General features: G+C 41.5%; 1 protein-coding gene across 3 annotated transcripts in view; it reads right to left on the minus strand.

Moving 5' to 3' along the window:
• The window catches only part of dscaml1 (Down syndrome cell adhesion molecule like 1), a gene marked incomplete at both ends in the record, with an annotated part of 93,412 nt that overhangs the window by 7,237 nt on the left and 58,275 nt on the right, over nucleotides 1-27,900 (minus strand). Inside the window, 21 exons of one of the 3 annotated variants that reach the window (XM_079224851.1) lie at nucleotides 673-836; nucleotides 1,237-1,354; nucleotides 3,172-3,325; nucleotides 6,582-6,721; nucleotides 8,583-8,738; nucleotides 8,834-8,980; nucleotides 12,229-12,469; nucleotides 12,665-12,735; nucleotides 13,082-13,249; nucleotides 13,755-13,883; nucleotides 14,058-14,154; nucleotides 15,345-15,550; nucleotides 16,944-17,123; nucleotides 17,276-17,395; nucleotides 18,779-19,057; nucleotides 20,724-20,853; nucleotides 21,517-21,659; nucleotides 24,128-24,427; nucleotides 25,060-25,335; nucleotides 26,322-26,600; nucleotides 26,941-27,087. In XM_079224851.1, the coding sequence (XP_079080977.1) occupies nucleotides 673-836; nucleotides 1,237-1,354; nucleotides 3,172-3,325; nucleotides 6,582-6,721; nucleotides 8,583-8,738; nucleotides 8,834-8,980; nucleotides 12,229-12,469; nucleotides 12,665-12,735; nucleotides 13,082-13,249; nucleotides 13,755-13,883; nucleotides 14,058-14,154; nucleotides 15,345-15,550; nucleotides 16,944-17,123; nucleotides 17,276-17,395; nucleotides 18,779-19,057; nucleotides 20,724-20,853; nucleotides 21,517-21,659; nucleotides 24,128-24,427; nucleotides 25,060-25,335; nucleotides 26,322-26,600; nucleotides 26,941-27,087 (3,645 nt within the window). Of the gene's footprint in view, nucleotides 1-672; nucleotides 837-1,236; nucleotides 1,355-3,171; nucleotides 3,371-6,581; nucleotides 6,722-8,582; nucleotides 8,739-8,824; nucleotides 8,981-12,228; nucleotides 12,470-12,664; nucleotides 12,736-13,081; nucleotides 13,250-13,754; nucleotides 13,884-14,057; nucleotides 14,155-15,344; nucleotides 15,551-16,943; nucleotides 17,124-17,275; nucleotides 17,396-18,778; nucleotides 19,058-20,723; nucleotides 20,854-21,516; nucleotides 21,660-24,127; nucleotides 24,428-25,059; nucleotides 25,336-26,321; nucleotides 26,601-26,940; nucleotides 27,088-27,900 lie in introns of all 3 variants that reach the window. The other 2 variants (XM_079224852.1, XM_079224850.1) reach the window with 2 other exon arrangements.

Raw genomic sequence — 27,900 nt, forward strand, 5'->3', positions numbered from 1 at the left:
TCTTCAACTTCAACTTCAGTCGGCAATGTTAAAAACCACAAACCAAGCCAGAAATGTAGGTGTAGTCATGCACTCAGACCTGAATTTCAATAGCTACATTAAGACAAAGACAAAGTCAGCCTAATACCATTTTCAGATTACGTCCATGCATTTACTGCATCTTCAGCAGACTCTATACTTAACAGGTCTCCCTAACAAATCAATTATACAGCTGCAGCTGATTCAGTACGCTGCTGCTCGAGTCCTCACTAAGACCAGAAAGGGAATCACATTACTCCAGTTCAGAGGTCTTTACACTGGCTTCCTGTCTGTCAAATAATTGATTTTAAAATACTATGTTTGGTTTATAAAGCACTGAATCGTTAAGGAGACCTTTCACATCATCTGGGACAGGTCTGCTGGAGAAGCAGTGCTGAGTTTTTATGCACCATATATCTGAAACAAACTACCAGAAAACTGTCACTATGTAAAGCACTTTGAATTACCTTGCTGCTGAAATGCTATATAAATAAACTTGCCTTGTACTAAAATATTTTCATGGTGGTTAAAATATATTACAGTTTCTCATTTTCAGCAAGAACAGCAGGCATATAAGTAAATTGCAACCGCAGTTGAATGGGCCAAATTAAATAGTCTGAAAGGTACAGGTATTAATGTGATTATTTCCGGTACCTTGTACCAAAAGGTTGACAATGATGGTGTCAAAGCCCAGCGTGTTGGTTGCGGTGCAGGTGTAGTAACCAGAATCTTCAGCTTTGACAGAGCGCAGCACTACTGTGCCATTGGCCAGAATGAGACGTTGTCCATCTAGAGACACTGGGATGGCTGTGTCCTCACTAACAGAGAGAGAAAGAGAGAATCATGGGAGGACGTCATCAACGATTCTTTCTAGATTGTGATGAAAGGTTATTTATTTTGTTTCTGGTGTTAGGCTGCAAAATGGTCCAAAAGCAACATTTCAATTCAATTCAATTTCAGTTTATTTAGTATAGCCCAAAATCACAAATTACAAATTTGCCTCAGAGGGATTTATAATCTGTACACATACGACATCCCAGTCCCGGGACCTCACATCGGATCAGGAAAAACTCCCCCAACATAATCTGAGTTTGTGTTACAGAGCTGCATAATATTTGTTTTAAGATACCAAGACACTTAAATACTAATTCAAGCTTAGCTGTATCACAGCAGCACCATAAACTCAGCTTTACAAAACATTTCTGGGGAAGATTCTACCTGTCTTTGGTCCATTTTATAGTAGGTGTAGGTTCTCCTACTGAGCTACAGGGCAGTCGCACCTCCTTCATCCAGGGAGTAGTCACTGTGCCCCCAAATGACAGGATCTTAGCTGGAGCTGGTGGAGGATAAAGAACGAAATATAAAAATGAAAGGTGTATGGAGGCAGAGCAATTGAAAGAAGACCATTGGAGCTCTTAGCATTAACATGTACACAAGAAAGGCAATAGCCTAATTAATATGTACCAATTGGTTATTCCTTGCCATTGTCAAATCACCACTTTATAAACACGATAAACAAATGCAGTAGAGGTTTCACAGTGTGTTAAATCAATACAGGAATGTAATGGTTGATATGTAATTGATTTATTCTCAATTTGGGATTCTTTCAATAAACAGGATTCACTAGCAGAGTGTGTAATGTATTTACCATGATTCACGCTTGATGGAAAATAAATCTGCGTGAAATGTGACATTGTCCAGCAGAGACTAGCATATGGGTAACAATATAAGAGAAGACAAGGATTGAGGAGAGAGGATATAAAAAAATCTATTTAGGCACATAACCTTATTCTCTGTCAATCCCCCCACCCGCTCTCTTCTTCTCCCTTTCTTTCTCAAGCTTGGTGTCTTAATGCAAGTGCTCTAGTGCACTTATGTTAAGGTTGAATGAAGTATTGAGTGGGCAAGCCTGAAGCACACTGCCTTTTACAGCTGCCGATCAGCTGACGCACCCACCGTACGAATGCACACACACACACACACACACACACACACACACACACACACACACACACACACACACACACACACACACACACACACACTTGCAAACCTTTGCACCCAGCAGTCAAAGGAACGAATGGATACAACAGGAAAGGATAATATGGTGGGAAGTGCACTCTATTCATTCTTACTGCCTTATTCTTCCTGTCTTTTAATCCAAAGCCTATTGATTAACTGCCCTCTTCATTTTCTTAAACACTCTGCCTCTCTATTGTCTTGTGTATTAGTTGGCTCTGTTCCTGTGATTTTCTTTCCTATTTTTATTTTTTTTTCAACCTGCTCTTCTTTCTTTTGCTTCCCCTCTTATAATTTCCCTGATTCAGGCCAGTTTATCTGGTGCCCTCTGAACTCTTAAATCAATAGCACAAAAACAGGAGGTGAGGTTAAAAAACATGCCGGGGAGTTATACAGAGCAAGTGACAAAGTAAGAGAGAGATTATTTTCAGTTGATGGCATTTTCAACAAGAAGAGGAATACTATAATGGAATGCAATAAGTATCAGTGTCATAACAGTAAACAGAGAGGGAAATGACAGAGAGAGAGATAGATAGATAGATAGAGAGATAGATAGATAGATAGATAGATAGATAGTAAACAAAACATCTACATGGATGAAACAATACAAGGAATATTCCAAGCATTCATTCCTCTTCATTGCAAAACCTGCCTCCGACATGACCAACAACACAATTTGACTACCGACAGTTTGGTGAGAGATCCTTGTGTGTTATGCTCGTAAAAGCTAATGTAGCCTCGAACTGTTAGCCCCACGCAGAGATGATGACGGGCTACAGAGGTCTGGTAAGCTCACTTCTTTCGAACTCCACACACCCAAATTGTATTTGAACTTGTAGTCTTCAGACCCAATTGATGCTGACTCTAGTAACATCACTTTAGGCAATTGGTCCGATTTCACACAGCTCTCTCTGGTTTTATGTAAACATGTCACATATGCAGTAGCACTCCCAAAGACTTAAAAACAGACTTTGATGGGTTCAATATGTTACTACAGTAATGTAGTTGGCACATTTTGCACAGTGTTAACGTCCAAGACATCTTTTGACCTGCAAATGACTAAAAGCATGTTTACTTAGCATCCAAGCACTAGTGTATGCCTCTGATAATTAATCTGCATATTGAGGTACTCACCCTTGGCTGCTGGCTCAACAGTGACCTTATCACTGAAGTTCCCCCGGCCTGCAGTGGTGACGGCTGCAGCCCAGATCAGGTATTGCTGCCGGTGGTTGAGGTGAGTGATTCTGTAGAAAAGCAGCTCTGGATTGGCTTCATACTCACTGGGCAGCTGGGGAGAACCAAAAAGGAGAAGTTTCATTTTAGAAGAACTGCAAGAGCAATATGTTGTATACTACAGAGTTGAGCACACTCCAAACATCCACACAATTAATATATAACCTTAAACACTATTCCATTTTAAATAAAAATACAAATATGCTAGCAGGCTGAGATATATTCATTTTTTATTCTGTTCCCCTTGAAAGGTTTTGAAGAAACAAGCAAGTGTATCAGGTACATAACCACACAATAAAGTATTGTATTATGAAATATTTTCAAAACATACCAACATGTTTTTGTTAATGTGGCACAGCATAGACCATTTAAGTTAACATATACACATTTTCTACATTTACATAAGAATGATACAAACACAATAAATAATATACTTTTTTAGTTCAGGTAGCCTATATCTCTCTGTGATATCAGAAAATCTGCATTGTATCATATGTGCCGAGGAGCACAAAGTACATTCTGGGGGAAGCCAAAGACAAGATCCTTTTGTCACTTTACTGGAAAGGCGGACGTAATGTGAAGGACTGAGTGAACATCATTCTAATGTAAACCAAGCCCCGTATTCTCTCCTCGAGTCAGTACTGCAGGAAAAGAGAGGAGGATGGGCATGAAGGTACAGAGGGTCTGGGGCACGTTATATTATGATAAGGCAAAAAGAGCTGGAGGGAGTGAGGATAGGAACTAGAGGAGAGAGAGGCGGGAGGGTTAGCATGTGGGGAGAAGCCCACTCCCTCTCCTCTGCTGTTCTCCTCAGGGAGGGGAAACAAAGATATGAGACAGAGGAGAACAATGGGGGACAGACAAATGAGTCAGTCAGAGATATCACAAACAGCCATACACTAATGAGGCCTATCTACTACAGGCATCAGTAATGACAGAGACGAGAGGAGAGGAGTCCAATAAACATGCAGGCAGAGAAAGGAATGGATGCACACAAGCAAGCACAAATACACAAATATACTGACACACACATACAGTGGCATGACCTGCAGGTGGAAGTGTAATTGCAGTATGTTTAACCCAGCCATGTGTGTGCTGTCTAGACATATATGCATCATAGTCCCTTAAACACATGCACACACAAACATACAAAAACACTCTTTTTTGAACTGCCTGCCAGTCACTTATCATCTACCCACCAATTATACCCTTATTCCCTACTCTTCATCTACTCCTCAGGTACCCCTAAACCCAGGTAAACACACACACACACACACATACACACACACACACACACACACACACACACACACACACACACACACACACACAAAGCGGCTGTGTCTGTTACTGTGCTGCTGACCTCTGCTATGAATAGAATACCACCAAAATAACACACAGACACAAATTTAACACACACGCTACTCATCGCCTTCTAAATCACATGTTTTCCCACTGTTTGACACTGGCTTACATTTCTGACTGACAGGCGCTCATGCAAGGTGAAAGGAAGACTGCAATATAAGTGTCAAATGGTTTGAAGAGCCACTAAACGCAGAGGTCTGTAAAACCTGCAAAGACACTGCAGTGTTGCTTAGCTCTGTCCAACTTGCTGGGCTGTTGTCTGCATAATGGTTTATTCTGGGCAATTCCAGTATTCATGTTGTTTTTCACATTAATGAGCAGGCCATCATGGAGGAATCCATTGGGCTTTTTATTACATCCCTGTGTTTCCTGTTCAGCATCCATTCCTCTTGTCTCTGTCCTTGCTATATTTTCCTCTCTGCCTGTCCTTTTACCCCACTGCACCATCCTTTCCTTCCCCTACTGCCACCTCTCTTCATCCCTCTCTTCATATCCCTGCCCCTCTCCACATTTCCCTGTCATCTGTAGGCCCAATCCTTGCTTTTCCTTCCAATGATCCAGCAGTACCCCTTCTGTTTTACATCCTCTCTGCATTTCTCCCCTTGACTCTATCGTATATCAAAGCCTTCTTCTTCTCCTCTCTGTACATTTGTCTCCATAGTTTGCACTGCAGGCAGTGGTATGGGCGAGGGATGGATGGATAAATCGGTGGGTAGGTGGGTGGAGGGATGGATGGAAGGATGAATGGGTGGGTGGGTGGTTAGATGTTAGGAGGAAGGGAGGGCGGAGTGACAGAGTGTGTGTTGCTGTAACGGATATTAAAATATTCCTCCGGCGTGGAGATAGCGGTGATCCGGGGAACGATAGAGAGAGATAATGAAAAGAGGAACAAAAGTACTCCCCGCTCGGTGTGTCTGACCCCCCTATCCCTCCTTCCTTCTCTCCAGTCGCACTCATTTACATAGTAATCATCGCAAACTCTGCATGGGGGCTTCAGAGAGAGAAAGAGAAAGAGATGGATAGACAGAGAGATAGGTCGCCAGAGAGAGAGAGAGAGAGAGAGAGAGAGAGAGAAAGAGAGAGAGAGAGAGAGACGTGTATATGGATGGATGGATGGACAGATAGATTTTGTGAATGAAAGAGACCAAGGAGAAAATGCATATTCTAGATAGGTATGTATACGGTGCATTTGTGTGTGTGTGTGTGTGTGTGTGTGTGTGTGTGTGTGTGTGTGTGTGTGTGTGTGTGTGTATAAAAGCAGGATATATTTCTTGCTTTTGAATTCGCACTTCATAAAAACACTAGTATATATATATGTATATATATATGTACATATATATATATATATACATATATATATATATATTATACTGTATATATATATTATACTTATATATATATATATATATATATATATATATATATATATATATATATATATATAGAGAGAGAGAGATATGGATATATATATGGATATATGTGTGTGTGTGTGTGTGTGTACGTAAGTGAGAGTGTGTGTTTTCTGTCGGCTTGTTTTCTGCCCTCGTTGATGAACAGATGAGGTTGTCCTGGCAACGTGATGAGACGCAGATATGTAAATGAGGCTGGAGGGCGAGCTTGCACGCACACACACTGCGGTATTAGGAGAGCTCATTTCACACACACATCTTGCTGAGACTGCAGCAGTAGACCACACACACGCACACACACACACACACACACACACACACACACACACACACACACACACACACACACCCACAAACGCACATTGCAGAACAGCATCATAATTACATATATTAAATCTTAGCATCATATAAATAGTATAACAGAAGCTGTATTCTGCATAAATAAAGGATGATTCTCCCTTCATTAGCCGCCATGTTTGGATGATCCAGTTCCCTCTTTCATTCACTTCTCAATCCTGAAACTCTCTTGTAACTCACCGGTTGGCCCGAGCCGGGGCTGGAGCAGTAGATGGTGTATTTGCGGATAATTCCATTTGGCTTGTGAGGAGGTAACCAGGACACCACGACACTGCTGGCAGAGGAGGGCACAGTTTTGATGCCAGCTGGGGGTCCAGGATCTGACAAATAAAGGGTAGTAAAGAGAGAAATGGAGGGCAGAGTAAAAAAACAGAGGACCAGTTATATTTAGCTACATGTACAGTAAGCAGAATTAATAGCTTTAAAGGTGTATAATGGTCTTTGGGGAGAGTTGCTCATGTGTTGGTGTTGCCAAATGCAATCACAAAAAACATCAGTGTGTATCCACTAGTATAAAATCCACTAGTATAAAATATATATATATATATATATATATATATATATATATATATATATATATATATACACAGTATATATAAATAATGGCCTGCAATATTTGGTGTGGATGTAGACTAGGGCTGGAATTTAAATTAATATTGATTAATATTATCTATCTTCATTTTTAAGCAAACATGGCAAACATTGACTAGTTCTGGTTCCTCAAAATGTTTTGGGCTGGCATTCCTATTTTCTATGACAGTAAACTGCCTAGCTTAGGACTTTTGAATTTTTTTAAATAGGCAAAATGAAAAGCCCTGCCTTTAGAGGGCATTTTTCGACCACTTAATGGAAAAAGTGATTGGCAGATCAATTAATATGCACTACCTCATATATTCATTTTGTTTGTCGCTTTTGTTCTGACATTAAAACATTGAATCCACAAATTAACAACCAAATGCCTGTTGGTAAGGTAGGTAAAATAACTTAATCATGAATCTCTGTCTTCTTTACTCCTTGCTTACTGTCTTTGTGTCTAAGAGACAGACGCAGAGAAAGGCAGCCTGAGAAATGTCTGTTTGCACAATTCCACTTCAAACACTTTTCCATATGCTGCAGACACTGAGGACAAAGGGACCGAGACAGACACGGAGCGCTGAACGTATGTGAAGAGGTTGCCCCTGGACACAATGTCAACCCGCATCAGGGCAAAAGAGAAACTTGCCCCGTATTAGCACGCACACGCACACGCACACACACACACACACGCACACACACACACACACACACACACACACACACACACACACACACACACACAGAGACACACACAAAATCAAAGACTAACACAACACAAATATTTGAAGAGCTATTGCAGTAAGGCTACTCATAAAATGGAGATAAAGTGAGGAAGAGAGAATAAAGGCCTTTTCTGAAATGGCTCTTAGAGTCTCTGTCCCTCTCTCCTGCACTCCCTCTCTCCCCTCATTTTCTCCATCTCCAGACGCCTGCCTCCTCCTTTGCCTGGCCCCAGGGAGGAGAGGAGAGGCGGCTACGGATGTAATCCACAGCCCGCCAGTGTAAGCACAAAATTAATTCTCTCTAAGCCACAAAGAATTAATCCCTCTCCTTTTGCTGGGTGGTAAGCTAGACTTGCACACAAACAATAGTGCATCCACACACACACACACACATGCACTCGGACATGCACACCAATGCTAAGACACGGTACACATTCGAACACACACTTACCACCCACTTCCGCATATTCACATGCACAGACCCACAACCTTAGGCTCCTTAATCACACACACACACACACACACACACACACACACACACACACACACACACACACACACACACACACACACACACACACACACACACACACACACACACTTTTTGGCTTCTTAATTCTCATTAGCACTGGTAATGGCACATCAGAGCACAAAGAGGATTTAATCATCAACCTTACAAAGCCCTCCCACCTTGCCCCTCTTACCCTTCCCTACACACACACACCCTCTTACCCCCCTGGCTCTCTGCCTCCCACACTACGGCCTAAACCAAAACCAAAAACCCTTAGACCTGCCCCAAAGGTGGGGTTAAAGCAAAGGACACATGGGTCAGTTCATTATTTGGTTTATCTGTGTGGAATGATCTAATAAAATGTGGACTCACAGTCTTCACGGGTTTGGATGTACAGGACGTTGCTCCGGACACCATCTCCAGCCTGGGTGTAGGCCAGAATCTGGATGCTGTAGTTGGTAAACTTCTCCAGGCCTTTGAGCTCCACCTGCTCCTTGATGGTTGTGATGTTTTGCATTTCACCCCATTCTGAAAAGGACAGAAAGTGTGCAATGTTCAGACCAAGGACAGAGCGGTTACCAGTCAAGGTGTCACAAATGAGATGACAGACACACTCAACACACCTCCATCCGGAAAGACAGTCCAGAACACGACGCGATAGCCCTTCAACACGCCATGCAGTGTCATCCTGGGAGGCTCCGCCCATGTGATCACGGCCTCGTCCGATGTTACAGAAATGGCTCGAACGTTCTGAGGAGGCTGGCTGGGCACTGAAGACAAAGAGGAAGAGGGAAGACGTTAGGATAAGTTCTCTGAACAGCTTAACTTCAGTTTATGTCTCACATGATGTAATTCATGTGTCACAAGTTTCATTTAAAAAAGGAGAGGTCTGTTCACTGAAGGGAGAAAAACAATCGCACTACTTGATGACGGAGCTAAATACATAAAGATTAAGGAATACTTTAATCCTTTAATATCCAGGTTTCTTAAACCCCTTAAGTAGCATTTTCCGTTTTTGAAATTGATCTTATTCAAAATTGTGACAACATTACACATATTCTCATATATCAGCTTGTTCCACCTCTTCATTGAAGTTAAATATATATATATATATATATATATATATATATATATATATATATATATATATATATATATATATATATATAATATACAATACTAAAGATCCAAGATGTCTTGTGCATAAGTTGCACACAGTTTGTATTTGTTTGTTGTTTTATTACATTTGAACTTAATGTCCCATTTAAGTAGCTTAAAGGTTAAAACAATCATAAATTCAAGGTTGTTGTTTTTTTGCATCATTGTATACACATTTAGCTTAGATTTAGCCTCACCCAAACCCTGACATATTTATGATCTTTGAATATTTTTTCGACCTACATTTGAAAGCAAAGTTTTGTGGGTTTGAAAACAGTTTGTAATTACTGGACAGGTTATTAATTGGGAAGATGTAAACTATTTGTATGTTAAAGAAAAGGCTGCCGTTGCCTTCTCAAAATGTGGATCGCATTGGCTAATATACCCTCTCTGAAACCCTAAATTTCCATATCAAAACTGAGGCGAGTAAACAGGCAAGTGATAGATAAAAAGCTCATAACATGCTTCCAGTCTGATGTATAGAACCATCTCTACAACCACCATCTCTCTTTCTCTCTACAAGCCTCCTTCTGTCCCCAACAGTCCAGGTGTCTCTTCTATTGGCTACCGCTGACCATTAGTCTTTCAGGCTTTGAATAACGCACACTGTTGAAGATGAACAGAAGTCAACTTGTGAGAGAGAAGGAGGGGCAGGAAGGGAGGAAGAGAGCTAAGGGAAAGACAGAGAGCAATGAAAGAGAGAGCTTGGGCCAAGTCCACCAGGGAATTTCTATGCAGCTGGTGAAGAGAGAGTGGAGGAGGACAGAGGAAGAGAGGGAAAGGAGGCATGAGGATTAGAAAACTGAAAACAGGGGTTTGCATGAATAAACCTTTAGGCTAAATAATTAGAAGGCAAAAAAAAATATTTTCCTCCCTTCACATTCCCACCTTGATAAAAAAAAGAGAAATATATGAACACAAAATGTGAGCTGCATCCAAGTGCTTCCAAATTGTCCGCATTAGAGTGAAATGAAGGAAGGTAGATACATAAGGGGTTAAGAAAAAAGTACAATAAATCAGTGCAAAGGTTGTTGATGTATAACATTATCTTGCGTCAGTAAATGCATACGTTTTGACCCCAAAAAAGATGGAGAATACAGGAACAGAAATAATTAAAGGCAGTTTTGGACTGGGGCTACAGGGAGGAGTAGATGGGGTGAGGGGGCAGAGGAGGAAAGGAGGAAGAGAGTTAAAAGCAAGGGCACAAGAGAAGGGCAGAAAAAGATGAAAAGAGGGAGCAGAGAGACAATATGCTCAGCTGTGGATAATTACAGCAGGAAGCAGTGAACGAGAGAGAGAGGGACAGACAGCGAGACAAGCTAATTCTAATTATTTTTAGTATGCTTGTTGTTATCACTATTATCATAATGGCCATCAATATCACTGTCGCCACGGTGACAACCATAGGGAAGAACTAGAGGGCTCCGTCTGCTCTGGACCAATGGGGTTCAGCCAACTGTTCACCGTGTGTGTGCGTGTGTTTGTACGGGGAGATAAAACAAACGTGGATGTCGTATCGTAAAGATTAACAGCGGCATGTATTGAAAGAAAATATGTGTTTCGTGTACAGCGTACAGATTGATTGAATTAACTGCAGCTCAACACTACAGAGAGAATGTGATGATTATGACTGAAAGATGAGTTTTTTTTCTTTTCAAGATCCATTTATTGGTGTGTTGTTAACATATGTCAGCATGTTTTGGCTGTATTTAGCTCCTCCGTGACCAAAAGTCAATTCATGCTTGTGAAAATATTGCTTTACAAGAAATCAATCAATGGAAAAGCAAGTTAATTATGTCGGACCAAAACACTAAATGAAGTCCACGTGATCCATGCTTCTACTGCTTTACACCAGCCCTTTACATCTCTCCCACAAGACTACCTTCAACCTGCCTTTTTATGTTTGGGGAACTATTGGATTCATGATTATTTTTGTTTAAAAAATAAATAAAAACTTCTTAGCCATGCACAATGTGGCTTTAGAAAGTGACTGTAATACTTCCACCAAGGTTGTTTGTAGATTTGAATTATATTTGTTAGAAGGTAATGTAGTAAAATCAAGATATTTGTTAGTGGTTTGTTAGTGGTTCAGATGGATAGAGGTGTGTAATTCAGAACAATACATTTCTTTTAAAAGATTTCTTAAGATTGCATTTAAATTACCCTAAATGAAAAAAAAATGGCACACGTATCTTATATTTTGCACGTTGTTATGCTATTTATTGCATACCTACAGCCAGATGCAGATTACAAATTGTCTAAACATTGTTCAGGATTGTATAGCCGAGGAAGGGGTTTCTGCTCCCTAAGTGCTTCTTTGGTTCATCCAGTCATTTCTTCATCCATTCACTGACTCAACATTTTGCCCATCTACCCCACAGCCATCAAGATGCATGGCCGTATCACTATACAGGGATCACTCAATCCTCTCTGCGGCGCTGCTGAATGTGTACTGTGTCTATGAGACTATGTGTGTCCTTGGTATTTGTGAAAAGCATTTGGATGCCAGCATTCAGTCTTGTTGAGAGGAAAGAGAGAATGTAGTAGTTTTAGGTTACAAAGCATGGCATGATTTGACATAGATCAGGCAGTGAGACTGCAAAAAGAACAATGGCAACAATAAAAGTGCAGTAACTATGAATCAAAGCCAAACAAACAGAGGGCTATATTTCAGAGGTTTGACCATTTATTCTTCCATTGTATTTAAAATACTGCTGTATATTGCTTAACCTTATTTCCCCTATTCCTGCGGATTACTAACCCATATACTGTATACGCTCATAAACAGACCATGAGGCAATGAATCCCTTTCATACATGCTGAGATAGGTTGTATGTGTGCTGTTTATTGTGATGCTCACCATCCTCCAGTGTTGTAGCATTGATCTCTGAGCTAGAGGGCCCTGTGCCAGCTCTGTTGAAGGCCTGGACAACCACACCGTACTGGGCAAACTTCTTGAGGTTGTCCAGGGTGTAGACCTCACTGTCTCCAGTGGCCTTCATCTCCACAATGCTGTACTGACCATTGCTGCCCGGGCCGTTCTCTCTGTAACCAATCTGGTAACCCCGGATCACCCCGTTCTGCAGCTCTTTCCTGGGAGCCTGGAGAATAGAAAACAGAAATATAGTACTGACATCATCTATTCCTATTCATATAGTGTGTGATTATTTAGCCACCTCCACAAACGACTTACATTGAAAAGGAATCAGGACTATGCAAGCAGCAAACATGTGATTAAGTGCTACACAAACAAAGACTTACATTGCTATTAAAAACGGACAATTCTTATACTTTACCTTCCAGGTGACCCTGATACTCTGAGAGGTTACCGGCTGTAGGATCACCTCCATAGGAGGACCGTCCGGCTCTACACACACACAGAGAGAGAGAGAGAGAGAAGAGAGAGAGAGAGAGAGAGAGAGAGAGAGAGAGAGAGAGAGAGAGAGAGAGAGAGAGAGAGAGAGAGAGAGAGCGGGGTTGAGGCAAACACTGTATGGCTTTCATGGTTTCAGTAAGTCTCATGGCCTAAATATTCTAATTTACAACGTTCAAAGATGTTTTTCTCAGTTTTATTGAAATGGGATTTTAATACAAATATTCAAGGACATACGTTGGCGTCAGTGAACAGTCACAGTGCAGTGACTAGGAGCTAATACAACCAATCAAAATTGAAATATTTTCTCAAATGAGTGTAGTGCTGTCAAGATGCTTACGTGCTTCCTCTGTGCTGATGGTGAGTTCCTTGCTGGCCTCGCTCTTGCCTATCGCATTGTAGGAGTACATACGGATACTGTAAACAGAGGCTGGGTGAAGGTCCACTATGTTTGCCTGATTGTTGGTGGGGGAGATGTTTCGAGTGGCATGCTTCAGCTCCCATGTATCTGCCACAAAAGAAGAGAATAATGACTTTTACAGTTCGCCACCATTTTCCCACTTTGAGGAATTGTATTTTCAGTGTTATGCAATATTAAGCTGTGTTTGTAATCTCCCACTAACGTACTATTTATACTGAGTTGAGTTGCTGCATTGTATGTGGATTTTGTGTACATAAGAAATGCCCAGATATATACTAGATTAGCAAGAACCTCTGAGTATGAGATGTGTTTACTGGAATCAGTCATAATCATTAATTTAGTCGGAAGTATGCAAAACATACTGCTTGTATATGTAGTCCGTATTTGCAATTTCGAACACAACCCAAGTCTTATTTTGTCCCTATAATCTTCCTTCACGTAAAATGATTTTGTTCTGTTTGAATGTTGACAGTCAATTTCTATTCATTCAGTGGTGTTTAAAATAAAGAAAAGAATCATCAACAGCTCAGCATATTATTTCACGGTTAGATTAACTATTATATGTAATGAAGAATACACTCTTTTCACTTACCTGTCTTGTTCTTATACTCAATATCATAGCAGGTAATGACGCTGTTTCCATCAAATCGCTGCGTCCACCTGAGGTTCATACTGCGATCTTTGACTTCACGCACCTCCAACTCCGGAGGGTCTGGGGGCTCTAAGGATTTAAATGAGAGGGGGTGAGTGAAGGGAGGAAGGAAAGATAAAGGAAGGAGAAGATAGCATCAAAACAGAGATACTTTTAGTTGGAAAGAAGGATAAGCAGTTTGTGTAGCTTTTATCAATAAAAAGAAGAGATGGTGCTTGCATTTGACAGGAATTGTTACAGTACCTTGCACAGTGAGCTGGATAAGGCCGCGCCCTTCTCCGTAAGAGTTAATGGCATGACAGGAGAAGAAGACTGAATCCTCACGCTCTGCTGGCTTTAGCTGTAGAGAGAAATGTAGAAAGACAAATGTCAAAGAGACAAACAACTCTATCTCTGTCTGTAAAGTACACCTTCGTGATGGAAAAGGCTCTGTGAGAGTTGTTCCTCTCCCATGCATGTTTGGTATTTAGGTGACTCACCGTGCATTGCATTGGGAGGAGAGCTGCAATAAGTCACAAATCCCATTCAAGCTTTTTTTTTGCCTGCACCTAAAATATATACATTATTTTACCAGTAGATACATCTAAATGCAACCAAAATCCATAATTGCTTAACTCTATAGATACCTTCCCTTTCAGATGATTAACTAACCTCCACGGTAATTTGAAGGAGATAGGTACATGTTTCATCTTAAGTCTTTAATCTGAGTGGGGTACATTGTCAAACTAAAGTAACAGACACAAAATCCACTGGGGTAACCTTTATTAAATCTTGTGCAAGCTTCTGTGATCTTGTGCGCATCAAACCAGCTGTGAGACAATGCTATCCTCAGAACTCTCTGGACACACAATTGATTCAGCTCCACTCTGTATCACTGAAGTTCCTTCAGTACCACTTGTTACAGGGTGGCCCTCACTTAGTATCATCATGGGGCTGCATGCATCATATCCAGCTTTCCTATGATACAGGAAAGCATTTCATAACTGATGCTATTACAGGATCTACGCTAAACTCTTCAGGAGTTGCCATTGTTGTTAAGAATGAACACCTATCACACACCCGTAGCCCCCAGTAGCTACTCACAGGACGCTTATTTGTCACTGGCTTCCTCCACACAAACAAATTGATTCCTGTGTAATCTCATGACATCGCGAGAATCCAGCTTCCGTGAAAGGGAAGCTAGTCCGGACTCCGCTACCAAACTGATGATATGTCGTGGTGGGGAGAACACTGATATTAATCAATTAAATAGGCCTTGACTGTCACTAAGCTTTAAAACCTCAAACACACGATGATACAGATATGAGAGTGGACTCTCATTTCACTGTAATTCCACACACAATAACGGTGAGATGACAGCAAACTAGAGTTTGCTTTGCACTTCCTTGACACCACTTCCTTGAGCACTCAAACGGACAAAAGAAAAAAGGTTCAGCTCCAGTATCAATTTGTCAATTGAATGCGAGTCATAAAAGACATTGCTGTCCGACTTCTTTATTAGATGTTCTGCCATAGGTAAGAGCTTCTTACCTTGAGTGTAGACAACACCTCATCTGTCTTCTCATTGGGACTGGTAATAATGGAGTATCGGGGGTTGCGGTCAGGGTCAATGACTGTGTCGCCTCTCTCCCAGCGGATGATGATGGGCCATTCTCCCCTCGCTGTGCAGTTCAGCTCCTTCAAGTGACCCTTCTTCGCCATGGTAGTGTTGGGGTGACTGGTGATCATAGCTGGGACTGGAAGGAGAAGGGAAATACAAGGTGAGAAAAAGAGAAGGTGAGAACAAATGTGGGAAATGGTGACAGTAAACAGATTGATAAAAGGACATAAGATGACCGAGATAAAAGAGGGAGTGGAAAAGTAGAAGTAAAGGATAAAAAGAAGGGTTGAGGTTGAAAGGGAGAAAGAAGTGAAAGACCAAAGAATATAAGAGGGTGGGACAGCCGGCAGTTAAACAAGTGAAGTTCACAGTGGCCAAGTTCCATTGCAGTAGAGTAATGAAGAGCTATGGTCAATGAGGTAAAGTCAATAAACCTCCTCTCTCATTCTCCAATAGTTACACCGGGGTCTAGGGGAATGAACAGGCAAAAACGATACACTCCACCTTTCGTGTACACTCTATACACAAGATCACTCACAGCCTTCACCGGCCAACACACATTCATTCTCACACACACGCACAATACCGATCTGAGGAGAGTTCTGCTGTTTTGTTTTCATCACTTATTTATCTCTCCGTTCCTCTTTTCCTCCTTCTCCGCTGAGCAAAACAGACAGAATTGAGGGAGGCAGAGGAGAGGAACGGTTCAATCAATAACACTAACACCAGCAGGAGAGAGAGAGGGGGGCATGGGGAGAAGGAAGGGAGGGGGAGGGGCAACCGTGTGATCGCAGAACATGGCGAAAGTAGTGGTTGTATCTATGCACACCTGGTTATGTGTGTCTGTGTGTACAAGCGTCAAAAAAGCCAGGTATAATACATTCACTTCTCTGTTGTGGGTAAAGCTACACTCTAAAGTGTAACAAGTACACTCTTATAATTCTCAACCTGATGTTGACAGTCTGTGCATGTGTATGTGCGTGCACATTTTCCCCATGCATGTTCCCATTCCATTGCATAGAATGTTACTGACAGCAAGGGCAGGATGAGAGAGATTGATTGCAGATAATGATTAAGCTCAAAGTGTTTTTGATTGTCTGTAGACCGATCCCAAGAGTCAAAAGATCAATCGCTCAGTTACTCGCTTCCTCATTGCGCACGTACACACACGCACACACACACACACTTACACACTTACACACACACACACACACACACACACACACACACACACACACACACACACACACACACACACACACGCTTAATTCCCCCACTGTTCTTTATTGCGGTGCTCTTATGTCCATGGTCCCCTTTGTGTCACCAATTCATTAGTGAGCATGTGTGTATGTTCATGTCCACAGAGCACAGGGAGAGTTCATTGGCTCATTGGTTTGACACAGTTAGCAAGCGTCTGTGCGTAGAGACTGATAAAGCCGGAGCATCCCAGATGGCTACACCGCAGTCATCCATGCCATGAAACACTTGTGCTCTGCTACATTAGCCCTTGTCGGAGTTTGTATACTCACTCTTGACGGTGAGGACCATGCTCTTGCTGATGTCTGAGCCAACGCCATTGGAGGCCTGACAGAGGTAGAATCCACGATCTTCTTCCAAAACATGTCGGATGAGTAGAGAGCCGTTATTCATGATCTGGATACGGCCCGTCAAAGGCACAGGGTGGTACTGCTGTGGATTCCCAATACCCGCTAGACAGAAAGAGACGATTATGATTTAATTAAGGATCTCTACATTGTAATGCAATTTACTATGGAGACCTATGCACATGAGTATGACAATGGAGCAAGGAAAGCACACACTGTTGATAAATAATAAAAGACAGGTCATGTACCTAATGCACCTTTGGCATGCTTCCACATGACTTTAGGAGGAGGGTATCCGTCTACTGAACAGTTTAGGATCCCAGCCTTCCCATAGATCCCATCTTGATTATTTGGCTGAACCACAAACCGAGGAGGCACTAGAGAAAGGAGAGGAAAAGTGAATGAAAAGACAAAAAACTTAATTGTTCCACACTGGAACCATATGTAATGTTTCCTGCAGGACCAGAAAACATTATTTCAGTCAGAACATCATCAACAATAATGGTGAAACACAATGTGTTTATTATTGTTTTATTATGAAATGGAATAAATGTAGGATCCAGTTAAAGGGGCATTCCACTAATTCTGAGTAGATGAAGAAGTATCCAGATCATTTACTTCAGTAAAAGTACCAGTACAGCAATGGAAAAATCAACATCATCAATAATTAAAAGTAACAGTGCTGCTTCTGTAAGTAATTGACCTGTGTGACTGATTATATTAATACACGTGACGAATCATAGTAGGGGTAGGCAACCTTAGACCATTGACACTCGGAATCAACCAATGGCACACCATCGCTATAAGTGGGTAAGATATTCTTTTGGAATATTTTATGAGCCCTTCCATAGCAAACTACCTCTTTCACAGCCATTGGCCTTTGCACGACCTGTTATTTAGGGTAGTTTAATTTATTCTTTGCTGATGAACAAGATTGGTGGAAGTTTGGTAGAGATCAACTCAGATGTGGATGTGGAGGATGGCAGCCTTCTTGCATTGTGCGCTCATAAATAATTACAACACTATATAATATTATACAAAACAACTATAAACATATAAAACAGTTGGGAAATAGGTTTAATCTTAAATGCATTTTTCAAACAAATTTTTAATATAAAATCTTAATCTGCAAAGTAACTACAGCTGTTAAATAAATACAGTGGAGTAAAAGGTGGTGGAGTAGAATTCAAAGTACCAGATCCAGCCCTAGGCATAGGCAGTATAGGGGATTGATAGTCACCACTTAAAATCTTGCCTTGGGCCCCAAATTGGTCTAGGTCAGCTCTGTAAAGTACCATATAATGGAAATAGTAGAGTTAAGTAAAGGTACGTCAAAACTGTAGTAAGGTATTTGAGTAAATGTTACTTTCCACTCCTGCTGATTTTACATATTAAAAGTACTAGCCACAAGACAAAATGACTCAATCACTCAGCTTCACAGAAAGTCTACTCTGAAGGTCATGCATTTCGAAAGATGGGTGTTTTTACTAGCAAAGATCGTTGAAAGAAAGATGTTACTGAGCTCTATTATGGGAAGTTAAGTATCCAGTGTAACCTATAACAAGGACAAGAGTACTGGAACCTTGCTGCTTCCATTTTGACTACTTTTTTTTTAAATATACAAAGTCATCCAACTTTATTTAAGTGCAATACTAAATCACTGCAGTGCCATTTTAAAATAACCCATTCCTTTTCCCCTTAAACCTTTTCTTAATGTCACTTTTATATTAACAATCTTCGCTCACTTCTTCCTTTCTTACCTGTTACTGTGAGCTGCCTCTCCGTGCTGACAGTGGCGGCATCATTGCTGGCAATGCAGGTGTAGTTGCCATTGTGTTTGAGCGACACCTTGGGTATCTGGAGAGAGCACATGAACTCCTTTGTGTCTATGTTGATGCCAGAAGAGGGCACGATCTCCTGCCCGTCCTTGCGCCATGCAATGCGTATGGGCATGTCTCCAGACGACACCACGCAGGCAATGTACATCAATTTACCAATGGAAGTCGGGGGAAAGTCAAATGGCTGGATCAGTGGAGGAACTGAGAGCAGCAGAGAAGGGAAGGATGAAAGAGTGAGCAAGAGAGGAAGTAATAGAGGGGAAAATAGTACAAATAGATAAAAGAAGATGAGTAGAAGAGATAGAACAGGCAGATCCAGTGAGGAAATACACGATGAAAAGGAGAGTTGGGGAGAGAAAAAGGCAAGGAATAAGAATAAAGAAAAAAAGATGAATGAAAACAGTTAGAGGGTTGTTTAAATGAGCGGGGTGAGTAAGAGGTGAAGATAGAGATTTAAGGCAAATATGAATAAGTGAAGGATAAAGAAAGAGAGAACGTCAGATGTAAAGACACAGGGAGAATATGGGCAGACACACATTTGAAGATTTGGGTGCACCGAAAGGACATGGGGTGGGAGGGTGAGTGATGCAAAGAGAAATGAGGTGGAGGGAGAAGGATACAAAAGAGGGACACATTAAGAGAGAGAGGGATATATTTTAGAGGACATGGATCAGAATCAGAAACATTTTCTCCTGACAGGCTAATTGTTAAAGTAGTGTTCTATCTTTCTGTCGGATTTCTTGGTTCTCTCATCTCAGCTTGGACCCCAAAAGCTTCCAAAACACCACAGCCCGGCCTACTAGCCCACTACCCACTCTTTAGCCGCCTGCACCCCCTACCAATCCCTCCACTCCACTCCATCCCACCCTGCCCTGCTAAAGCCAGCCCATAATAGCTGCTCTAATTAGAGCCCCATCCGCAGGGGGAAGAGCGGTGTTGCTATGGAGAGCGGCGGAGGTGATGTCGGTGGTTTAGAGTGGAGAAAGAAGGGAGGGATGGGGGGTTACAGCTGAGACATCTGGGGGATTTAATCTGGGCCTCGTTAAAATTCATCTAATTAAATCAGAGACATGACGTGCACACATTCATACAAGCACATACCCACACTCACATGCAGCCAATGCACAAACACACAAGCATGTGCATTTGTGTACACGCATGTAGGCACAAAAAAACCCTACGAAGACACCTAAACACCAAAAATGTCACACATCTGCTAAAGTCTAGTCAAAACCCATACAACCCAAGCTCACAACTTCCTATAACTAACATGTCATGCTATCATGCTATGTGCAGAGCTGACCAAAATAGTATACAGACTTGCAAAATGTATGCAGCACACAAACACACAAATGCAATTCACACACATTTATGCATGCGTATGGCATGCACACACACAAATTGTGCTCTATGTAATTGTGGAGTGGTTGAAAGAGTGCACTCGGCCACTCCGCCCCTTAATCAGGGGTTATTAGAGGCAATGCATTATTCTTTCCTCTCTTTCTGTTTCACTCACACCCTCCTTCTTCAAAACCAGTCTTTCTAACTTTCCATCCCTCTTATAAGCACCCTATTTTATATTCATATTTCTTTCCATTGCATTTTCAACATTATGGCCCAGTAAAAAACAGCTAGACTCATATAAATTACACTTCTATACTCATTTTACTTCCAGTTACTTCCAGTATTCTCTTTATTTGGCAACCTCTAAAAGGTTAATATAATTTACACCACACAGCAAACAAGCCTGTGCATACTACTGTGCTACGTATGTTTTTAGATATATCTGTGTGACTCCATCCTAACCAAGTAAAAAAAAGTGTGCAACTCTTTGACAAAGTTATTACTTTCAAAATGATTAACTGACCTTTGACAGCAACATAGACAGTCTGAGTGATAAACAGCTGTGGTTGGATGAGCACGCTGCAGACATAGGCCCCCTCGTCCATCCCCTTCTGAACGTCACTGAGCTTCAGGGTCCCATTTTCATACACCACCTGAACAGACATCAGCAGTGTTACACTCAGAGGGGTTACATGGATGGTCTTCTTATTCATACATGTAAACAGAGCTGTGGATTTAAATGAGATGATGCCAGATGCTCAGTTGCTAAAATTGTAATTTAGATGGTCAAACAAGAACTTAGTGACCTTTAACACTCGGTAGCACTTTATAATAACTACACGCTATTTAGCATTAGTAAAGCATGAGTAAACGTGAGTAAATTCATCATTTATAAGCATTGTTCCAACATGAACACTCATTAGTATGCAATTCATAAACACAGTTATAAATGTTTTATTCTTGATTAATAAGTTTGACTATTATGCGTTTCATGATTGGGATTTCATACTTTATAAATTATGGATTCCCAATTTGTAAATTAAATATTAAGGATTTATAGTCAAGCTTATTAATCAAGAATATAACATTTATAACTGTGTTTATGAATTGCATACTAATGAGTTAGTAATGAGTGTTCATGTTGGAACAATGCTTTGTAAATGATGAATTAAGTGTTTACTCATACTTTACTAATGCTAACTAGCGTGCAGTTATTAGAAAGTGCTACCCAACACTCTATATAAGGATAGGAGTTATGTAACTACAAACTTTATAGTCATGTTATACTGCACATAAATGCAGAAAGTGAAATATACCTGGCGATGATTGTCAGGCAGCAAAAGACCTTCCTTGTACCAGTTGATTGAGTAATAAGGGTACCCAATCACACGGCAGTTTATGAAAGAGTTTCTTCCTGCCACTGCAGTGATGTTTTTCATAGGCCGAATCCTCGGAGGACCTAATGGGGGTAGAGAGAAAGAGAGAGAGAGAGAGAAAGAGAGAGAGAGAGAGAGAGAGAAATGGGCAAAGGGAGAGATATGGAGAGAAAGAAAATGAGATGGGTTGACCAGAGGAAGAAAATAGAGGGGAAAATGAAAAGATTATTAGTTGGTGTTGTAAGAGGCAGGTTGTGGAATTTTAGAAATAAAGGGGAGGGGTGACAGGGAAGGGATTTGGGCAGTAAGGAAGAGACAGAAAAGGGAAAACGTATGTAAGGGTAGAGGAATAGAGGGAGGGTTGAGTGTCTTATCTTCATGTTAAAAAGAAGCTTACATTCTGGAGTTGTTCTAAAGGAGCGCCTGCATATGACTGCACAATTTCTGACCAACTGTTTTCTGTTGAAAATCAGTTTAGTCCATCCCAGACACGTGGGATTTTAAAGTCACACGGCAATACAGTTACTCAGCTGTTTATTAAGCTATCTTTAAAAGATGTGAACTAAAATAAGCCTAATTGCCTTTAAAAGTTCAAAAGTTTCCGCTCTAGGCAGGGTGTGGACGACTAAAAGTGGGTGAAAACGTTATATTTGTTTCCCCAAGTACCAGAAACAAACCAGATGCAGGGATGCCAGACATCTGTACTGTATTATGGTATTGCAGTAAATGTATCCAGCACCTGCCACATTTGTGTTGGGCGTTGCAGGACCTGCAGGATCGTAATTCTATTGCACCCCTCCAATGCAGTTCTCATTGGCTTCAACAACCTAATCAGGGATTGCAAAGCACGTTTTATTCACTGTCGGGAATAGATAAAGTGTTGTGCATTTCCCATGGTTGCATAGTGTAACAAATGCAATTGTTTTCCGTGTTATAACAAACAAAGTTTCAGCATTTGTGCTGTGAACTCTAAGAAAGTCCTGATGTGGGCTATAGTATTTTAAGGGACAATGAGAACAAGCAATACTGACCACAACAGGGACAAAATCCATGTGAATGATAAAAAAATATAAATATATAACAAAAATTAAGCTTGACGGCCTCAATATGTTGGTCATGTGTCATTGCCCAAAGCGAGACCAAAGGAAGTGGACCGGCAGCCAGACTGTAAGTGAGATGGACACAAAGTGTGTTTAGCATTACTGGAGGACACTGGGAGCTATCACTCAATCATCTGTCAATTCTTCTGTGACCTTCTCACCATTGTTCTTTTAGTATCTTTGTTTTTGTCTCTCCTTCGAGCCCTCCTACCCTCTCTCTTTCTCTCTCCCCCCTTTCTCTGTGTGTGCTGAGCTTTGAAGTCACAGCTCTGACGAGTGAAAGATGTATTATTCAGTAGCACCGTCGCACAGACACACACGCCAACACACAAACACAGTAACAGTATCCACGTGCATGTGTGTTCAACTACTGTCTGTGTGGCTGAGTATCTTTGCTTTTGGCCTCTCACTGAATGAGATAAGTTAAGTGTATCACATTTCAGTGAGTGGGCAAGCATAGTGTGTTATTGCTTTTTCATGTGTGGGTATGCATGTGTGTATTGGTTGTATATGTGTTGCATGCAGGCCTGAAGCTATCTGGCAATTGAGCTCATTCTTACTCCAATGATCATTCTGGCATGTCTCACATGTCACAACCACACATCTCACCAAAGGACAGAGAAAAGTGTGTGTGTGTGAAAGAAAGAGAGAGAGAGAAAGAGAGAGAGAGAGAGAGAGAGAGAGAGAGAGAGAGAGAGAGAGAGAGAGAGAGAGAGACAGTGATGCAGCCCTGTCCATCGGTGTCGCTCCTCATCTTTGTCATCTCTGACGACAGTGACATCACCAGTCCTGTCACCAGAGTTCACCATCACTCCCCAAGCAGACACTGGCACTCCTCCCCTCTTCTCTCATTCCATCTATTCTCTCTCTTTAGTCTAGTTTAGGTATCGGCCATCTGTTTCGTTCTCTTCTAAAGTTTCTTCATCCATTTGTCTCACATTGCCTTAATCTTGCTTCTTCTCATTGAGCCACTCGTTCTCTCCATATGTTAAGCTACCATCTCTCTGTTGGAACATTTTGTCTGCCTTCAAACTACTGTCTTACTGTCTGTGTGTGAGCATACAGGTAGCTACATTAGGTGGATTAGTTGTTTACTTATGGTGTTCATATGTATGAGTTTGTTCACAAAGGCTGAGGTGCAGAGCTGCAATAAACTAAACAACAAGACAGTACTAGACTGCAAGAAAGAAAGACATAATGAGACAGACAACATACACTGTATGCGCTGCTTGAGGAACAAAACACTGATGGCTGCAAATAATTATTATATAAGTGTAAAGATTGATATACAAACAAAAAAAGAAAGAAAGAGAAAAATATAAAGTAAAGCAAAACACACAAACAAACCTAGAGATAGAGATATAGAAGGGTAGAGGGTAGGATATGGGTCAGGGTAGGGGTCAGGCCATAAAAAGCCTCTGTATGACTGATATTGAAAAGTAGACAGGCACCTCTTACGTTTATGCGCGCTTGGTACTCGGCACTACCGGCCGAGTTTCGTGCGGCGCACCGATACACTCCTCCATCGCGAATCTGCGGGCTGCTGATGTTGACGTGGCTCACAGTGCTGCCGTCCGAGAGCGTGTACTGGCTGGTTCGGACACGCGACAGGTCCCGGGCCACAGGCTCGTCGTCTAGGGTCCAGGTGATGGTGGGGGGAGGGGCTCCTTTGGCCGCGCACATCAGGGAAAACGGTTCACCCGGGACCACCACCCTCTCGCTGAAGGAGGCGACGATGCGGGGTGTACCATCTGAAAAACAAGAGACAAGAGGTGGCAGTGTATAAATAAATGGTTACGGTGTGTTACACTGAATTAAAGTCAGTATTTTGGTGGAAATAGTTAATAGAGACCAAATCACAATACTCTGCAAAGTGGAAGCACACTAAAACATTTTTGACAGTACGGCACCGAATAAAAAACAAAAAAAACACTTTATGTCTGTAACAAGAATGAGAGCTGCAAGAAGTGTAAAACAATATAGCCTATCTGTCCCTCGACTACCATAAACATATGCACATACATATGTCATGTGCTCAATGTGTATGATGAAATTCAAATGAGATGTAAATTATTGGAGAGATTACACTTGATGAATCATAACAAAAATGTTATGCAATTATCATTGTGTGTTAATTTTATGTAAATTAAACTGTTATTTCCCACTGAATAAATGGAAGTCAATCAGTTCTCCCTTGATCTCTTATCATCCTCTTCACAATAATTTGTCGAAATAAAGACAAAACTGAAAAAAAACATATCCCGGTAAGAGACACACAACTCCCCATGTAGGATAGGCATTACATAAATTGGACTTTGGACAGTTCTTGTTATATATACATGCATGAGATTGTACTGGCATGGTAATTCCTTCCGGTCCTCACCTTCGAGCAGTATGATGGAGAAGTCCTGGGCAGTCTGGACTTTGCGCGTGGCAAAGCACTGGTAAGCTCCCGAGTGTCTCTTTTGTGCAGCGGAAATGAACAATGTCTCATTGTGAGCCCCCTGGATGGAAAAGTGCTGATCGGGCAGCACAGATTCTGTGTTACGGTACCAGGACACGATAAAGTGCGGGGAACCCTGGACGGCACAGGATAGGATGACTGTGCTGCTGATCCCCGTCTTCAGGTTCTTGGGAGACAAGGTGACCCGCAGTGGCTCTAGAGATGAACAGGCAGAGATTTTAAAAAAGACAAGAAGGTGCCTTCTTACATATCAGTGTTATCTTCTCATTCACAAGTTAATATCTAAACACAAGGTACAGAACTTGGTGGTATTTCTTGTATCGTTGAACGAAAGCAATTTGAATTGAGACCCAAATCATATGTTGGTGTGATTGTCTATTTGTTGTCTGTGTGTCAAGATTTCTGCCATTGCTTTTTGTGTGCATGTGTGTGTGCTAAGCAACGAGGAAAACTGAGACCGAAAGGGGAGAAAATGTCAGTGAGCAATAAAGCAGCTGGTGTTAAGTGCTTTAGGCTGCTGAATGCGTGTGAACATGTGTGTCAGGGAGTGACCGTGCTCGTGTGAGACTTTCTTCATGGGCAATAAGTGCATGTACTCTAAGTGTGTGGCCAAATGTGTGTGTATGTGTACCACCTCCTATGCTCTGTCATAGGAGGTTTGTGAGCTGTGTTGTGATGTGCCCTGTGGCCTGTCTGCACAGTGTCCACTAAATTCACCCTTTTCCCAACCACATCTCCTCTCTTCCTCGATTCGCCCCTTTTTCTCTCCACAAGTGGCCCATTTTCCTCTACCAGCATCACCTCCTCATTTATACACACACAACATCATGAGAATCTCTGTGTCTCTCCCTCCCACTCTCACATCCTAAGAGAAGGACCGGCCAACAAGACCACTGTTCTGCTCGGTCACCGTAGCGATGCCTCAGCACAGCTGGCGAACGAACCATCCTTGGCCCAGACAAGGGTGGGTTGGAGAGGGGCGTGCAGGAGGCATGGGGCCAGGGCAAAGCCAACAGAGCTTAAAAGATGTCTCCATCACACCTGACATCACATCCATCCCGCTCTTGTACTTGTCTTGTCATTGTGGAACAATGGATGAATGAAGTAAGCGGTGATGTGTTGTTGTGTGCTGAATCTTGGTATTTTATTATTCAGCTATCACTCTTCAGTCCTTTACCCACCTATGACGTTGAGGTGACCTGTCACCTCTTTGGAGCCAAAACTATTGGTGACCTCACAGATGTAGTTGCCACTGTCCTCGAGCCTCAAATCGGAAATGGTGAGGCCAGTGGTGCGCCGTGTCCAGCGGGAGTCTGCAGGTAATGGCCGACCATCCTTTAACCATCGGATGGTGGGGTTTGGGTATCCGGAAGCGATGCAAGGCAGCTCCACAATGTGCCCCACCTGGACCTCACCGGATTGAAAACTGTCCAGAACGGACGGGGTGGACTCCGTAGGGTCTGTAGGTGAAGCACGTCCATAAAAATATATCAATTTAGAATAATCAGTACTTCAACCAATTTTTAGATCCTTCAATAAAAAGTTTAACATTTTGAGAAATAGATTTATTCACTTTCTTGCTAAGAACTAAATGAAAAGATAGATACCACTGTCATGTCTATACATTAACTATGCAGCTAATGTTATCAGATGGTTAGCTTAGCTTAACACAAAGACTAGAAACAAATGAAACAGCTGTTTTGTAAGTCTTTTGAAGAATACAATTGTTAAAGAAAAGCCATGCTTTGATTGACAATTAGCAACTACAATGAAAGGAAATGGTAACTTTATGTTGCCTACCCATAACAGAGAGCCTGGCTCCATTGCTCTGGCGAGTCTCTCCACTGTACTTGTGCTTTGTGATGCAGCGGTAGGTGGACAGAGCGTCTTCCTTCTGCACTTCTGAGATATACAGAGCGCCAAATGAGGTCAGGAAAAAGCGGTTACCTGTGGAGGACAGCAGAGAGGGAACAGGTAGGGGAGAGGAGAAGGATATGTTAGTCAGTATACACAGATACATCCATTTGGAGGATTGTGATTTCGTAATAATGAATTATCTTTTTCTTCTTTTTTTTCTATAAAATGACATAATGTCCACTATAGGGCTTTGTTCACTTTGTGGTCTTCTCTATGCTTAAATAATATCTACGTCGAAAAAGTAAGGGTTTCTGACAATTGTTTTAAAGTGAGATTATGCCATTTCTGATAGACAAATGATGGCCCTCATGCAAATAAAAAAGCTGAACCAATAAACAATGAAATGCACCTTTGCTGAATTCAATACCCTCAGAGGTTTTGCTGCTACATCCTTACTTGGTCTGGTATGACCTGTAGCTTACGGTGGCTAATGTTCCTTAGATAGATTTGCTGTGTAACTGACATGTGTATAATTAATCAGTTGACTGGTATTAAGGCTCCTACATTTGTGTTACACTGTTTCACTACGTTTTAGCAGGTCTCAGATAAATATTTCAGTGGTTTAATAAGAAAACTTGAAATGATGGCCACAATTACCAAAAAGATAAACCTTACTTTCCACACAATGCCTTTTCCACATAACATGGATGTAAACTTGTGTTTACAATTACTTCTTCATTTTATTTCTACACAATATTTCACAAATGTTCTCTTAATGATGCAAGTCTTTTTAAGTGGAATTCACTATTCTGAATGAACACAATTAAAACCTTTCTTGATCCACAAAATATTCATTATTTTTCATTTTTATACGTTTGCCAGTAATGAAAAGAGCCAACAAAG

Source organism: Taurulus bubalis, assembly GCF_910589615.1.
Source record: "Taurulus bubalis genome assembly, chromosome: 10".
Lineage (NCBI taxonomy): Eukaryota > Metazoa > Chordata > Actinopteri > Perciformes > Cottidae > Taurulus > Taurulus bubalis.